Source organism: Parasteatoda tepidariorum, chromosome 9, assembly GCF_043381705.1.
Source record: "Parasteatoda tepidariorum isolate YZ-2023 chromosome 9, CAS_Ptep_4.0, whole genome shotgun sequence".
NCBI lineage: Eukaryota > Metazoa > Arthropoda > Arachnida > Araneae > Theridiidae > Parasteatoda > Parasteatoda tepidariorum.
The window spans coordinates 74985137-75001308 of NC_092212.1; the positions used below are offsets into that span (position 1 = coordinate 74985137).

The 16172-nt window shown below is 28.3% G+C and overlaps 1 protein-coding gene across 1 annotated transcript in view; it reads right to left on the minus strand.

Annotated features, from left to right (window-relative positions):
* The window catches only part of LOC107436429 (uncharacterized), a 208279-nt gene that overhangs the window by 93901 nt on the left and 98206 nt on the right, over nucleotides 1-16172 (minus strand). The window contains exons 72-80 of the mRNA XM_071185916.1: nucleotides 14536-14598; nucleotides 13043-13102; nucleotides 12756-12821; nucleotides 10363-10428; nucleotides 8011-8064; nucleotides 6059-6121; nucleotides 5812-5859; nucleotides 3103-3144; nucleotides 2445-2480 (exon numbers count right to left, since the gene is read on the minus strand). Of these exons, the coding sequence (XP_071042017.1) occupies nucleotides 2445-2480; nucleotides 3103-3144; nucleotides 5812-5859; nucleotides 6059-6121; nucleotides 8011-8064; nucleotides 10363-10428; nucleotides 12756-12821; nucleotides 13043-13102; nucleotides 14536-14598 (498 nt within the window). The remainder of the gene's footprint in view (nucleotides 1-2444; nucleotides 2481-3102; nucleotides 3145-5811; nucleotides 5860-6058; nucleotides 6122-8010; nucleotides 8065-10362; nucleotides 10429-12755; nucleotides 12822-13042; nucleotides 13103-14535; nucleotides 14599-16172) is intronic.

Consider the following 16172-nt stretch of genomic DNA (forward strand, 5'->3'; position numbering starts at 1 on the left):
CAGAAACATTAAATTATAGTAGAGAATCAATAATTTCAAGTAGACAGGACTGAGTCTACCTCTATCTCTTGAAAACTTAAAATTAAATAGTAAATATTTAAATAAATAGAAACAAAGCAGTTTTTAAATTTCAGCATTTATTAAAAAAATATATTATATTTAAAGAAAGTTTACTTACATAGAAGATCAGGATACATTTACAACATTACACCAAGTTGCAATATTCATTATATTACTGCATCAGGTTAATTGTACTTTAAAATAATTGTCTAATGTTTTTTGTTTAAACACACTATTCACATGGTTCAGTGTTTAATGCACAATATCGTTTCCAGCATTCAGCCGTATTAATCGCCGTAAAACCAATAGTAATAATCGTTACACGTGTTGTGTGTGCGTTGATCATTATTTGGGAGCAAGACAGACTTTTTTCATTAGCTCGAATTTATGGGAAACTCGAACTATCGAGGCTGAAATTATCGAGACTACTGTATTTTGAAAATTTGGAGCATCTAATAACACATATTTTTTTCAATTGAAATAAACATTTTAACTAATTCATCATAAATAGGGTAATTTTTTCTGTAATAGAGCAATAATAATTTTATAACATCTTCAACATATTTTAAATTTTCGATATAAAATATTGATTGTGAAGCAGGCAGAGCTCAGCTTGATGCAAAATATGTACAACTGATACCAAAATTTGTTACACACAATAATTGCAGAGAATATAAAATTACATAGCAACAGCAATTATAGCAACAATCATGATTAAGTTGAGCGAAATTAAAATTTAAAGTTATTTTTTGTCTTCATTTTAATAGGATAGAAACATAAATAGATTTTGCAACTATCACATAAGGATGTTTAATATAAGCACTAAAGCGAACAAGTTCTGCGAAAAACCGAAATTAGTTATGTTTATAACTATAAAAGTTTCACATAGAAAATGGAAACAATCAATTAAGTAATAGATTATTTTTTAAGAACAATACTAAAAGAAAATTCAAGAGCATTACACAATGCTTATTTTAAAGAACTCAATAACCTTCTTTCCTTTTTTTTAAATAAATTATCAAGAAATGGTAGAAATACAATCAAAAATATTTAAAACCATCAGTTTCAAATTCTGAACTTCATAAAAAGATTAAGAAATTTAATGCTGAATATTAATTATTATTTAATTATGAATATTAATTCATAGCTGCCAACATGGATAGGAAAAAATCCAGTTGATCTTACGAAATAATATAAAGTTTATGATAATTGTTATCATGATGTACTTAATATTTTTCACATTGGCATTTTTAGAGACATCAAAATAGAAAAAGTACAATATTTTCTAGTTATGATTGACATTAAATGAATTTGAAATGTTATGTATTATGTTTACTCATAATTTTGAATAGGTATTTAATTCATCAAAGATAGTAAAAAAAAATTTATTTAAAAAATCAGTTCTGAATAAAAAAAAAATGAAAAAACTAAACATTTAAGAACAAAAAACGTTTAAAACTGATTTCTATCAATGAGGTTAATTTCTTACGTATTAGTAAATACTCAAGGAAACAATAATCTCGGCAAACATGCTATTTCAACAGGGACTTTTTTAGGAAATTTATTCAGTTATCAACCTGGGAATTGGCCCTGAACCAGCCTTGGAAATTTCTCCCAAATCTTTCAGGGCATCTATATTCAAGCTCTATGGCAAAATTGCCCATGAGCAATGGCGTGACACAGACGGTCAGAGACAAGCTAAGGAGCTGAATCGTGACTGTCCCAGTGTACGTCAAAAAGAGCTTCTGAAACTAAACAGGAACAACTCGAGGAAGATCATTGGTCTTCTCACTGGACACTGCATCCTCAGGAGACACCTATATGCGATGGTTATTGAAACTAATCCTCTTTGCAAGGGTTGTCACCTTGAAGAAGTGACATCACGGCATATACTTTGTGATTGTGAAGTCTATTCTGGTCAAAGATTTGAGCAGTTAGGGCAACATTGTATTAAGGCCTAGGAACTGCAAGATGCTCCTGTAAGGTGTTTGCTGAATTTTATTTCAGCTATACGGCTTTCTTGGTAATCATGACTTGGGATTTGGGTACACCAGACCTCTGGTCGACGTGCGCTGTTCTTGGAGCTGCCTAACCTCTAAGTCTAATATAATAAGAAACCCATAGTAAATATGCTGGTTTAAATAAAAAATTATCTATTTATAATCAATTCAAGTGGTTAACTACAGCATACCTAATTACTTGGTATTTAATAGTTAAGATTAAAAATAAATTAAAGGACAAATAGAAGAAATATATAACAGATTATTGATGCAGTTAATATTTCAAGATGTCACATAATTTTACATAGATATTACAAGCTTTAATTAGGATCAAGTTATTTTAGGTAATTGATACTAATAAAGCAAAACAAAAGGAATTCTTACTGGTTGGCACAGCTTTAGCATGAGTTACAACAGAAGCTATAGAAAACATAAAATAGAATGTAAGCAAAACAAATATTAAATAAATTGCGTTTTTAAAAGTATTCTACAATTCCTGAAAATATGTTTTGGAAAATATTGATCTTAAAGAATATTATAATATTTTATCATGAACCAAAAAACAGTACTATTTGAGTAAAAAATATTTCAATCCAATTTTTATTAAAGTCTGAGTTCCATTTATAAAAAATAATGTGAATAATTTAATAACATTTGATATATTTTAAATTTACTTTTTTCTATTCACATAACAGTTTCCCATTCACACACTTTAAAAATATCTACTGCCTTCTAGTTATGCTTAATTTGTGTGTATTTAAGAAAATAAGTCAAAAATGTGCATAAAAAAAGACAAGCAAGTATAAAAAAGTGCGCAACTTTCAAAAGAAAATTAAGGTAAAATACATTACAATTGATTAAATGAATAGACTGAAAGAAATGATAAGTTTAAATTGCTAGTTTTTTCGAGTTTATTTAAGTACATGCCTTAAGAATTTATTTTTTTTAGAAATAAAGTTTTGTTCTGTGAAATTTCTAGGATTTCTAAATTAAAAGAAAAATGCCCAAATAACCCTTCCAACAGGGAAATCTTTATACTTACTAGAAGGAGTGAAATGTACTGTACGAGTTGTGGCCTCAGTAACTAAAATAATTTATACTGCATTAGTCTTAAAATAATAAAAAGTCAATAATAAATATCTTGGTTTAAATAAATAAAAATATATAATCTATCGATGCTCCTGTAGTGTTTGCTGAATTTTATTCAGATTCAACCTCTAAGTCTAAGATCAAATCACTCAAATAGTTCAATACACAAATAAAAAAATATGTCTTGTCTCAGAAGCAATGTTACTTAATGTATACCGTTTAATTGCAGAATATACAGTAATTTTTGAATATAGTGGAACCCAGTTAAAAAGATTTCTCGCATTTTTTGAAAAAAACCCAAATACCATAATGTTAAATTTACTTTTATAAGTTTGTTCTCCTGTTTAAGAAGTTTTCACTCTCTTCCAATTTTTATTTTTTTAAACTTTATATCAGGGGTGATTGTGAACCGAGCTCAAAATTCCTGCAAATTTCTTGAGTAAAATCATTAATGACGCATTTCAAAAAATTAATGTCCTCATAAATTTAAATCATTGATATTTTCAAAACATGAAATTCTCAGTAAATTATATGAATGAGCATAATTTAAATAAATAATTATTTATAAGTTTACTTTTATCTCTAATCACATTTATTATTTTACCAGAAAAAAATATTTACAAATGAAAGAGAAGCCAAGTATAAATTCTAGTTCAAATGTTTAAAAAAAAATATGCAAGAATTTTTAAGCATAAATGTGATCGATGATTTATTGAAACTCCTGAACCTTTGAAATCCGGAAACTTCCGGATCGTGGTTAGCGAAAAATCTGGAATTTTTCTGGAGCACAATCATCTCTGTTTATATTTAAAATGTCTTATCGAGTTTTAACTTTCTGTCACAAAAACAAGTAAGGGAGCGATGTAAAATTAACAAAGACCACTGACTTTCCTCACTCCTTTATTACAAAAAAGGTGACTTGTGAAGGTGACAGGTGTGAGCAAAGGAATGTTAACCCTTAGAAGAACAATTAAACTGATAAGAATGTGGGGAATAGCTTGGTCATTGTGTCCACCTTAAATGAAAAGCGAAAAGCCTGATGACTCATGCACTACACTGCTGCCTCCACCCATAATGACTAATGCGAAAGATACATCTAAACATTTAGCAGCATTTCGTTGAAAATTTTCTTAGTGTGAAGGTTCATTTTGATTTTTATCTTAAATACTGTAGATTTTTTTAAAATTTTTGTTGAAAATGTCCTGCAAAGGCATTACATGTTAAGCACTATCTATTGAGAATAAAGTAAAAATTTTAAAAGTTGTTGGCAGCTATTCTGAATGATGTTCACTTTTTAAGTTAGCAATTCATTCTTGTGGCTTATAAAATGATAATATTATAGCAAAATGTATTTTAAGTTTTTCTTTTTCAGACAGAGCAATTATTTTTTAAATAAAATCTAAATTTATTGTACAATTACAAAGAAATAATGTATATTGTTAGTGTTTGTTTAACTTTTGAGAAATTCATTAGGTTGCTCCGAAAGGTAATTTTGTTTTTTTAAACAGAGGAATTAACTGTATTTTTTCACAACTAATGTCACACTTAAGTCACAGAATTACTATACATTCTGAAAGCTGACAATGAAAAGCTTACTAGTGAAAAAATTCTATTGATTCTACATGTATTTATTAGTTGGTGACCGTTCAAACACAGCAGAAGCCTTTTTTAATGAAATTCTTAAAACCAAGGTGCTTTGCATTTTGTTATGTGGTTCTATAACTCCATATGAAGTTATAGAAAAAACACAAAAACTTTTATTAAAAAAAAAGAAAAATATGTTATAAATAAGCAATCTTAGGTTAGACAATCTCATTCATTGTCTGTCAGAACAAAACTGTCTTTTTTAAGTAAAAAAGCAATTCACAAAATGAGCTAGGATGGCAGCACTATCTTTAAATTAAAAGTAAATAATAAACAAAATGATTAACTGATATAATTTTCAATAATTATTCAATAATTTTAAAAAAAAAAAAAAAAAAAAAAAAAACTTTTTCATTTGTTTAGTACATACTTTGTGCTATAAAAATTTATGGTTTTTGAGCTAATATATATATTTTTTTTATCTTTAACTTGAAAAATTATAAACACTAGCATAACACTAATCTGGCTCAAATATTTCACAATTTTCAGCAATAAAATATAATTCAATTTCAAGACATTTATTGGAACTTATTTGTGAATAGATACAACTGTAGTTGTGGTAATAGGTACCTAATATAGATATCCAAAATAGGTACTATGGTAAGAGATTTTTACTGTTCCTTTAGCAGATAACTACTATATATATATATATTGACGCAAATAAAGAATAATTTTTTGCTTAGAATAATAGCTCTTAATTTAGAAATATCACATTAAATTATACCAAAAGATGTGTATTGAGGAAGACTTATGGTTTTTACCATTAATAGTTTTCTATTTCATATTATTTTTTTTAACATTATTTTATTATTTGTGCTTATATATATATAATTTGGAATTGTTTGAGGTTTTAATTATTTACTTTTTTTTACTATTTATGAAAAGTCGTATTTTCCCCCTATTAAAACACATTTTAGAAGGAAAGTTTCTGCATGATTTAGATATAATTGAATGAAAATTTTTCTAAAAAAAAAATTCTGGGTGAATAATAAACTATGATATAAAAAAAACAACTTACCTTTAATTCTTCTAGTGGTTCGAGTCACAATTTCTGAATAATTGGCAGCTAGAAATAATAGATATTAATATTTATATCAGTGAATAAAATTTATATTGAATAAAAGTTTTGATAACAGTGAAGAATTTATACACAATTTTTATAACGATATAGGCACAACATAACAAGATATACGGAGAGTGTAAACTAAGAGTAGGAATTGAAAAATAAAGATATATTACTAATTAATAGCTATAAAAAAACTTACTAGGAGGAATAATAATTATTTTTTCAGTTGGATGGTACGGTTGAGGTATAGTGAAGTTACGAACTAAAAAACAATATGTTATTAGTATACATCATAAATATGAATTATAAATAAATTATAATTAATCAAATGAGCACTAGTTTTTACATTATTTGTAAAAAATGTAAGCCTTTTTCAAGGTGTGTAGCCAAATTAATCAACAAAAAATAAGCACCTTTTAAGCACTTTTCAAGCACTCAAATAATATTTTTAAGCACTGTAAAAAAATCACAATTAGGTAGGATTGGAAAGCTTTTGACAATTGATGGTTTTATCTGGTTTTATCCGTCATGTCAAAAAAAAAAACTTTTGGCATTGTTTTTGAGAATTGTCAAAATTTTTGAATCATGTAAATTAAATGGCGTTTTCATACGCTACAAACTGACAATACACTGAAATAGATTGGGGTTGAAATAATTGTGAAAACGTTGAATAGAACAATGTGAACAGTGTCTTTCTACATGATTCGTAGCAAAAATCAACATGGTAAAGGAAAAATCTTATTTTGGAAAAGGGAAAATTAAGCAGTTTTTAAAACACCCAATGAAAAAAGCACCTTTAAGGGCTTTTAAAGAACGAAAATTGAAAATAAGCACCTTTAAGCACTTTTTAAAAACGCTACACACCCTGTGTTTTATACACATAAGCTAATTATTATACAACAACTTTCCATATTAATCAATGAGTGAGTATACTCGGCTGTGGAGATTGACCGGAGTCCTAATACTTGAGTGGGTTAAATGTGATATTTACTATACAAATTTTTATTATACACATATTATTCAAATTCTTACTATACACATTTTTATTATACACATATTCATTATACATTGCCCTCCAAAAGTCAGGGTAGAAAATATTTTTTGAAACTCATTGAAAAAAGAAATAAAATAACAATTACAATAAATTTTATGGATTATATGAATAATGCTAATTAAATTGCAAATGGAAAAGCTATCAATATTTTCAACTGCATATAAGAGCTTTGGAGATGATTGCCAATCTTCATTTTTCATCTATAATATTTGAAAGAAATCAGCATTGTCTAAAAGTCGTCTAACCAATTACTTATAATGGCATCACAGAAAATGGAATTATTAGAGGTCTCAATGTATTTGACAATGATGTTCAAGTTACGCGAGATTAGTTTCAATTTTAAGATTTCGTAACTAGAAGACATAAGTTCTGGGTCAACCATGAGTTGTAACACCATGGACAGACTTTTTCAGATCTTTTATGGATGAAAGGCCTTTTTTTGTCTTATCTCAATGTAGATGATGCTGTTACCTCAAGAAAAAAATCATCGCAGAAACCATCCAGTACAGCAGCGTTTGCTGCAGATTATTGCCACATCTGCCGATTAATTGAAGTGATAATCCTGGCAATGGCCATTAATTAAAGTTAAACAAGAAAAAGTGCTTGTGTATATTTTATAAATACTTTAAAATTGTAAAATGTGTTATATAAAATGCTGAATTAAACTGAAGTTTTACAATTATCTTGGACCGACTACATTAGGGGTGAAGGCAAATTTGGATTTATTAAGATAGTGCGGGAAATTGAACATTATTATGGTAGGAAGACACTTGCACCATGAATGTCATTATGCAGATGACATATTGTGTACCCTGAAGTAATGACAGAAAATTACAAGAGGACACTTTATCAGAACCAAAAAAAGTAGAGCATTTGGCAATTTTTTTTTAAATAAAAAAGCAATTATAGTTAAAAAGATTTATATTATTCAGTTCCTAGATTTACCAACTGTAAACGGCTAAGTTAGATACAGACACTCTAATACTAATTAATTAGATAATACACTCGAATTCTTTTCGAGATTATTTGGGTCATTTTTTTTACTGTTAAAAAGCAAAAAATACATAAAGGTAATCACAGAAAAAATTTATACGTACTCGGATATGTGACTGTTCTGCGGACAGTTGTTTTTTTTTCTAATATTTTAGTACCTGAAATGATAATTTGAAATTAATATCAATAAAAAAAAGAAATCACTAATTTCTTTAAAGAATATATCAATAAAAGTAACTAAATCCGAGTATTTGGACATATGGTTTCAAAATCATTACGGATTTATAGATTTAGATCAAGGGAATCCCAACGTATGGGCTATGACCCACAAGCAAGCCCAAGCATGCTAGCTGACAGTCCAAGCCAAGATATATATATAGGCTGAGGTGACAAAAGTCATGGGATAGCAATATGCAATATATATACAGATAGCAGTAGTATTACTGACAAAATACATATATGGGTACAAAATACATATACACTGTTATATACACTATATACGTACAAAATACATATACACTGTCAGGACTTTTATTTGTGCTCAAGTTATTCGACTGAGAATGCTTTTGGTGTAATTATGACAGCAAGACAAGAATTAATAAACTTCAAATGCGGAATAGTGGTTGGAGTTAAGATACATGGGACATTCTTTTTCGGAAATCATGAAAGAATTGAACACTTCTAGCTCTACACAGGGTACCTGCTACATTTTAGAATATCAAATCCAAGATTTCACATTACTAATTCCAAGAATTTTTCATGATTTAGCGAAGTTACTATTTTCTCCGACAAAAACACGACGATAAATTTTAAAAAACCATTATAATAACATTAATTGAAATGATAGGTACAACCAAAACTGTTATACTCTGCATCTTCATATTTATAGATTTTAAACTTAAAAAACAGAGAAAAGAGAGAGTTGAAGCAATAAAATAGCTGAAAAAAATACAAAAGCAAATAATTTGTTTCCTCTTTTTAGTAGAATTATATTCTAAAGATTCTTTCCTTGCTGATTGAAAAGGAAACAAATACTCCTGATTTTTCTGCTAGCATTTCGGAATAAAAAAAAAATTTCACCAATGACTGGGCTTGCTTCAGCTAGAATTTTAAATTGATAAAAAAAAATTTAAAAATAACAAAAATTCTGAAATCGCAGAAATTTAAAAGATAATTCACTTTAAAAATGATGTTTTTTCTTTCATTTTTTTTTGAAAGAACACCATAATTTTTAAAGAACATGATAAAAATATTTAATATTTTAATAAAATATGACTGTAGTGGGGATTTTGTTAAAAATTCAGAACACCATAAAATTGGGAGGTGGGGGGGGGGAGAATTTTAAAAATTAGGTTTTTTGGTGACTTAAATCCATGACTTTACATGAATTTTTTTTAAAAAAAAAATAGTTAAAATCATGACATTTCATGACAAATTTTGTTCAATAACGAAAATCATGACTTTCCAGGTGCGCGAATACCCTGTCTACAGTGTGAAGAGTGTGTTGAGAATACCTAATTACAGGCATAACCTCCCACCATGGACAATGTAGTAGTGGCCGACCTCCAGCAATTAATGAATGAGACTGTCGGCGCACACGTAGAACTGTTAGAGTTGACAACCAAGTAACATTGTATGAAATAACTGCAAGCATAAATGAGGGGCGTGAAATGGACGTTTCCATTAGGACAGTGCACAAACTTTGGACATGCAGCAGAAGATAGACTTGAGTGTCTTTACTAACATCACTACAACACGTTCAGTGCCTCTTCTGGTGTTTGGACCATATTGGCTGAATCCTAGATGACTGGAAAACAGTAGCTTAGGCAGATGAGTCACAATTTCAGTTCCATCATTATAATGGAAGGAACATTGTAATAGAAGGTGCACTAAAGAGAATGTAAAAGTATTTGGATAAAGAGGTTCAGGTCTTAAAAGATTTGGAGAGTCTGGCAAATTCGAATCATTTAAGAAAATTCCATTTCTTGAATTTCTAGATTTTTTTTTTAAAATCAAATTTAGCTTGTAAATTTTAGTTACTTCAAAAACAGATAAGTTTATTCCATAGAAAAAGTTCTGTGGGCAGTAAAAAATTGCAACGGAAGATACATTTGTTTTGGTTACTTCAGATTGAGAAAGATTCTATGAAGGAATCAAATGAGAATAGCAAAATTCCTTTGAAATTTCTTAGAGGTAATTTAACAGACAGTTTTTTTTAAAGATATATTACTTTAACGCTTATAAAATTGCATTTCATTGTTTAAAAATGACAATATTGGGTAATTTTGATTACAGGGGATATTTTTTTATTTAATGATATTTTGCTAAACTTCACTAGAAACAGCAAAATTCTGATCAATTTGGCCTTCTTTTTACGATTTCTCTTATTTTGATGCATAAATGAGGAAAAGTTTTTAGTACATTAATGAAATTAATATTTAGCAATTTATTATTACCTGTTACTGGAGTATAAATGAAGGTAACAGTTGAAGGAATTGAAAGATGTTTAGTATAAGCTGAAGCTGAAAATATAAATGTTACTTCTAAAACTGTGATATATCAAAATAAAACAAAAATATTCAACTGCAAAAAAACTACAATTTTATAAATAATCTGATCAGCAAAGTCAAACTAATTTCATTTCAATCCTTTTTTAATGAAAAAAAATAATTAAAAAAAAACATAGACAATACATTTTAAATTGCTGAAATATGGTCTAAACATTTTCTTATTTCTTCCTACCATTTAACTTATTAATCAATTAATACTAATGGTAGGTATATTTTATGTGGCGAAAAAAATTGTCTTTTTTTAATATGGTTCAGGTAAACAATAAGGTTTAACACATGTTATTCAAATGTGCATTCTTCTTCTTCACTGGCAAGACAGCGCAGGGTGGTCAATAGCCTTCTCAAGAATTTTCTTATAGGCCATTTACAGGGGTAATTGTAATACAAAGTATAAAACCCTGAAAATTGCAAACTTGAACAAACTATTAAATAAGGTGCAAAAACTTGATAAAAAGATATCAATTTATATGCTATTAATATTTAATATAATTTTTGAACTAACATTTATAATTAAATTACCTATCTATAAAAAATCGCACTTTTAGAGTAACTAATTTATGAAAAAACTCAGTTCTTACAAGAATTGGATATTAAAACAGCATGAATATGAATTACGAAATTGGTATTAAGAGCACGAAAACACAAATAGCTGTACATGATTTTTAGATCCCATGAATACAATAGCGATATTGGATTTTAAACTCCCGTGTACATAAATCGCGATATTGATTCCAAAAATTTGTTAAACCAAATAGAGGTATTGAATTTTTGAAATCCCGTTAGTACGAATCACGGTGTATGATTTTTAAATAGCGTTAATGCGATTTCCAATGAGTAACCTTAAATCAGGTAAATATGAAAATCGATGTTCAATAATAAAATCACAAGAATACGAACAGCGATATTAGCGGATTACAGTGTAGTTTCAAATATTAAAAACAATGAAAATCTGATAAAAAAAAAATCAAATGAAATTAAAATTGCAGAAAAGTCCCGTTTCATCAGATTATAAGTTTTAAATTCAGGGACGAATGAATTCTCTTGAGATATGTGGAAATTCCGAGAAAAAAATCACATGTCCGGCTTCTAGATCAGGCGGGATGATACGAAAAAGTAGGTATACAATCACTCCTGCATTCCTTTGCTGGCCATGGTCTTCCAATTATTTACTCTCAAGATTGCAAAAATCTCGTTCTAGGCAGTCAGTCCAACTGAGAAAAATCACATGTCCTCTCCTAGCTTTTAGACCTGGAGGAATGATACGAAACGCCCGGAATCCTGAGGCACACTTTGAATACAATCCCCCTGTATCCTTTTATTGGCCTTGGTCTTCCAATTATTTATTCTCAAGATGGCTAAAATCTAATCATGTAGACAGTCAATCCAACTGACAAAAAATCCCATGTCCTGCTCCTAGATCTGTGGGGGATGATATGAAAAACCCGGCATGCAATCACCCTTGCATTCTTTTCCTGAGCATGATCTTCCAATTATTTACCCTCAAGATGGCATAATCTCTTTCTAGACCGTCAATCCAACTGAGATTGGGTCCACGCCCAGCTCTTATCCCAGGAGCTAGATATTGCATTGCTATTGATTAAAACAAATTACAGACTTAATTAAAAAAAAGAAGTTATTTACTATCCCATTTTAGGACAAATATATAACTTTTATAAAATGAGGTATTATTTTCATTGAAATATGCTTACATTACATTCATTAAGACACAAAAATTCCGTGTATAAAAAATTGCATTTTAAAAAATAAAATGGTGCATATAGGCACCATTAACCAAATCAATGAACAAACCATTTAGTTGAAAGCTTGTTTTTTATGAATTTTTTTTATTTACTGACTTGCAATTTTAATCCATCATAAAAATATAATGATTAATCTCAAAAGGAATAATTATACATTTCCAAAAAAATCTATTTGTCAATAACCGTTTTAAGTAAAAATTTTTTAATAGTTTAAAAATTTCTCAACAGATAGTGTTTACACCAATTAAATTACTATTCATTTTTGGATGTCTTAAAAACCCTTGACAATAGGAAAAAAAAATATAATTAGTGAAAAATATACATCACAGTGTTAATAAAAAAATATTTATTGAAATAGTGCATTTGCGCACCTTTGACCAAAAATGGCTTAAGTGGGAATCTCAGTTAAACGGATAATTTTCTTGCTCCTTCACTCCAAGAGAGTCAATTTTAAAAATGTCAAATCGAACAAAACTTACAATTTAATTTTAGAATTCTGTTCAAAACTTTAATACTTACTTGTAGCAGTATACCTAAATGATTTTGTGGTAGATGGGGTATAAGTGTGTTTGAAGATGGCAGTCACTGTAAAAGAAAATATAAACTTAATAAAAAAAAAATTTTTTTTTGAGTAAAAATGATAAAATTTAAAAAAAATGCCCATTATACCATGTAAAAAACCTTTTTAATATTTAAATGACTAATAAATGATAAACATTAAAAAAGGCATAACATTGAGAACATTAATAAATACATAACACTGATAAACATTAGTAATTAAATAAATAAGAAAAAAACATAAATACCAGGAGTATATTTTATCACTTTAGTAGTTGGAACTGGCCCTCTCCCTGTAATAACTTTAGCTGAAAGATTTAAGCATAAAAAATAATGTAAAAAACTTTTCATTTAATTAAAAATTTTTAAATATACATTTTATAGCTATGCAAAACAAAAACAATTTTAAGAAAATGTATATCAATTACTAAAAGATATGTGCAAAGTGTATATAAAATTCTTCTAGTATTGGAAGCAAAAAACAAAAAACGGGAACAAAATATTTTTATAAATTTTTAAATTAACATAACTAGGTCACAACACCAGATTTTATGAGCCAGAGAAAGATCATCCAAAAAAGCAGGATAATTTATTCGTATAATTTATTGCACTAAGTATAATAAAGGCAATTTTATCAAGTAAAAATAATGTACATCCTTTTAATTACAGAAAATATTAAGTTACCAGCTCAAAAATTATATTGCTCTAAACACCAAAACAAACTCAGTAGTGCGACAGACCACAGAGGGCCAAGGTCTACTGTGCCCATCTCAGTTTTCTTGACCTTTGGGCTCTGGAGTACAAGAGCAGATGTTCCGGTTGGGTGGTCAGCCCAACGTGGAACCCATCAGTATTTAGTTCCCAAGTATGCTTGGTACTCAATTTATGGACTCACTAAAGGGATGAAAGGCTAGGTCAACCTCACCCGAGGATCGAACCAAGGACCTGTGGCACGACAGCGTGAAGCGCTCGGCCACCCGATGTCCTCTAAACACCTGGGTATGTAAATATTTACAGGTCAAGCTTGGTATGTAAATAATTGATCAGAAATGCAAGATGGTGTGATGTAGAAATGCTGGTGATGCAACGTGTCTACTGAATCACGTAATGATTCACTGCTAATAAGCATTGATGGAGAACTTTGATCTATCAGCCACAACTGAACATTGTATTGAATGAAAAGAAGTAAGCATATTGAAGGGTATCTATGTAATTTGTGCTAATAATTATACACAAAGTATTAATATTTTGTTAATAATTCACAGCATTTACTGCTTTAATTCTTATTTGTGCATAAAAAAATGTGCAATGCAAAACAACTAAAAAAAATGCTTACTTAAGTTTAATATTTTTTCTCTCAACAATGCTTAATACTTCTGATTTATATAAAAAATGAAAGTGTTTATGCAGATATATAGTTGTTAATTTAATTTTTCTTTCTCAGCTTAATATGCATTCAAAAAATATGTTTAGCATGTAAAAGATTCCTTAAGGCATGCATTCTTTAGACATGTAACATAACAAGCATGGTGTGAAAAAGACGTGAGGCTTTTTTTTAGCTCTGTTATCTATATTGTTTGTATCTATATTGTCCGAAACCCATTAATGTACACTGCAAGAATTTATGATGAGAGATCTTTAATTTATACACCCATACTTTTCAAACTCTTTGAAAAAAAGGTTTTTAAACTGAAATATGGAACAGAAAAAAATTGTAGTAAACAAACAAAACTTTAATTACTTGGAGGAGCCAAAATGATTTTTTTCATTGTTGTTCTTTTTAAGAGTTGATCCCAAGCTACACCTACATAATGTCAAAAACAAATTAACCATTAATGACTTTAATTTTTAACATTATAATTTAAACTAAAAATGAACAAGAAGGTAATGATAAGTACCGGAAGTATTGATCAATAAAAAATAATAATTAAATAGATCTAAATATCCATCAGGGTTTCTAAATTTATTTTATTTCAAGCATTCTATTGTAATTCTTTTCTATTATTGTACAGCTTCCATTATATTTTTTTTCCTAATAAAATACCCATATAGTCAAAAGAAAAATAGTTCAAGCTATAATTTCAATTTAATTTTGTTTGTATCAGTTACTAGTACTTGGAGTGTAAGGAAGTGTGGTCGTATTGAGAAACAAATTTAGATATCAAGGTTAAATTAAGTTTATCTTATTTGCAGCAGACACTCTGAAGACTAAAAATAATTCTTCTCGATTCATAAATCCTTTTAATAATATAAATAACTATCTGTGCCATCTTAATTAAACTTTTTTTCAACATTAAAAATATCTGAAACTGACATTAATTTTGAGAATAATATTTTCATTACAACAAAAAAAAAATGATAACTACCAATGTGAGTAATCTTTTTTTAAAAAAAAAATAAATAATAATTTTGCGACTTTAAAATAAGGTTTCAGACTTGCAGAGTTCAGTGCGGGTCATAGTAGAAAAAGTATTAACCCTTTGTAGCTCAACAACTTTGATTTAAGAAATATTTACGCGGATGTTAGGATACATCATATTAAGTGCGTAAAAAATTATGAAAAAATTAAGAACTTAAAATTAAAAATTTATTAATAAAAAGCATTTGTTGAACATCTCCAATAGCGTGAAAAATAGCACAAAAATTCCAATATATTTAAAACTTCATGTGAAAAATTTTGAAATTGTTGTTTTTATGGTAACAAAGTCTCACGCCACATTTTTCAATCCCTCCTTAGCCAAATATACAATCAAGAGGATTGTTGTAAAAAAAAATTGTATATCCTGTAATTATGTCGTGGAACAATTCTTGCTAAATACATTATAATATTGGTAGCTGCACCAAGACTTGGTTCCCCCGAGTTTGCAATATTTTCTTTACCTGAATTTAGTTCGATTTTATAGGTAAATCCAGCTCATTATAGGATTGAATTTTCATGTATGCTGCAGATATGTAACGCGATGATACAAAGGGTTAAATACAGAGTTAATATTCAAGCAACATCCTAATAACCTTAAAAATATACAACTTAAAGGAAAAAAATTGGTTTAGAAACATTTATTGTTGTAGCTGTTTATTGCTTTAATTTACTGCTATTGAAACTCTTTTTAAAAAAATTAAACAATAAATATTTTTTAATTTTTCCCAACTAAAAAAAAGTTGCATGTTTGACTTTAGCTGCTATGACTTAAAGTATTATATTAAAGAAGCAGTGAACGCATACAAGGAAAAAATTGTTGCTATCATGTAAAGTCAATACACATTTATTGAGATGTGCTTCTCTTCATGAGCCAAAAAACGAAGTGTTTTTTAAATACATTGTGAGGAACTGAAAAAAAACGTTAAAATAACTATTATTGTAAAAAAAAAAAGTACTTT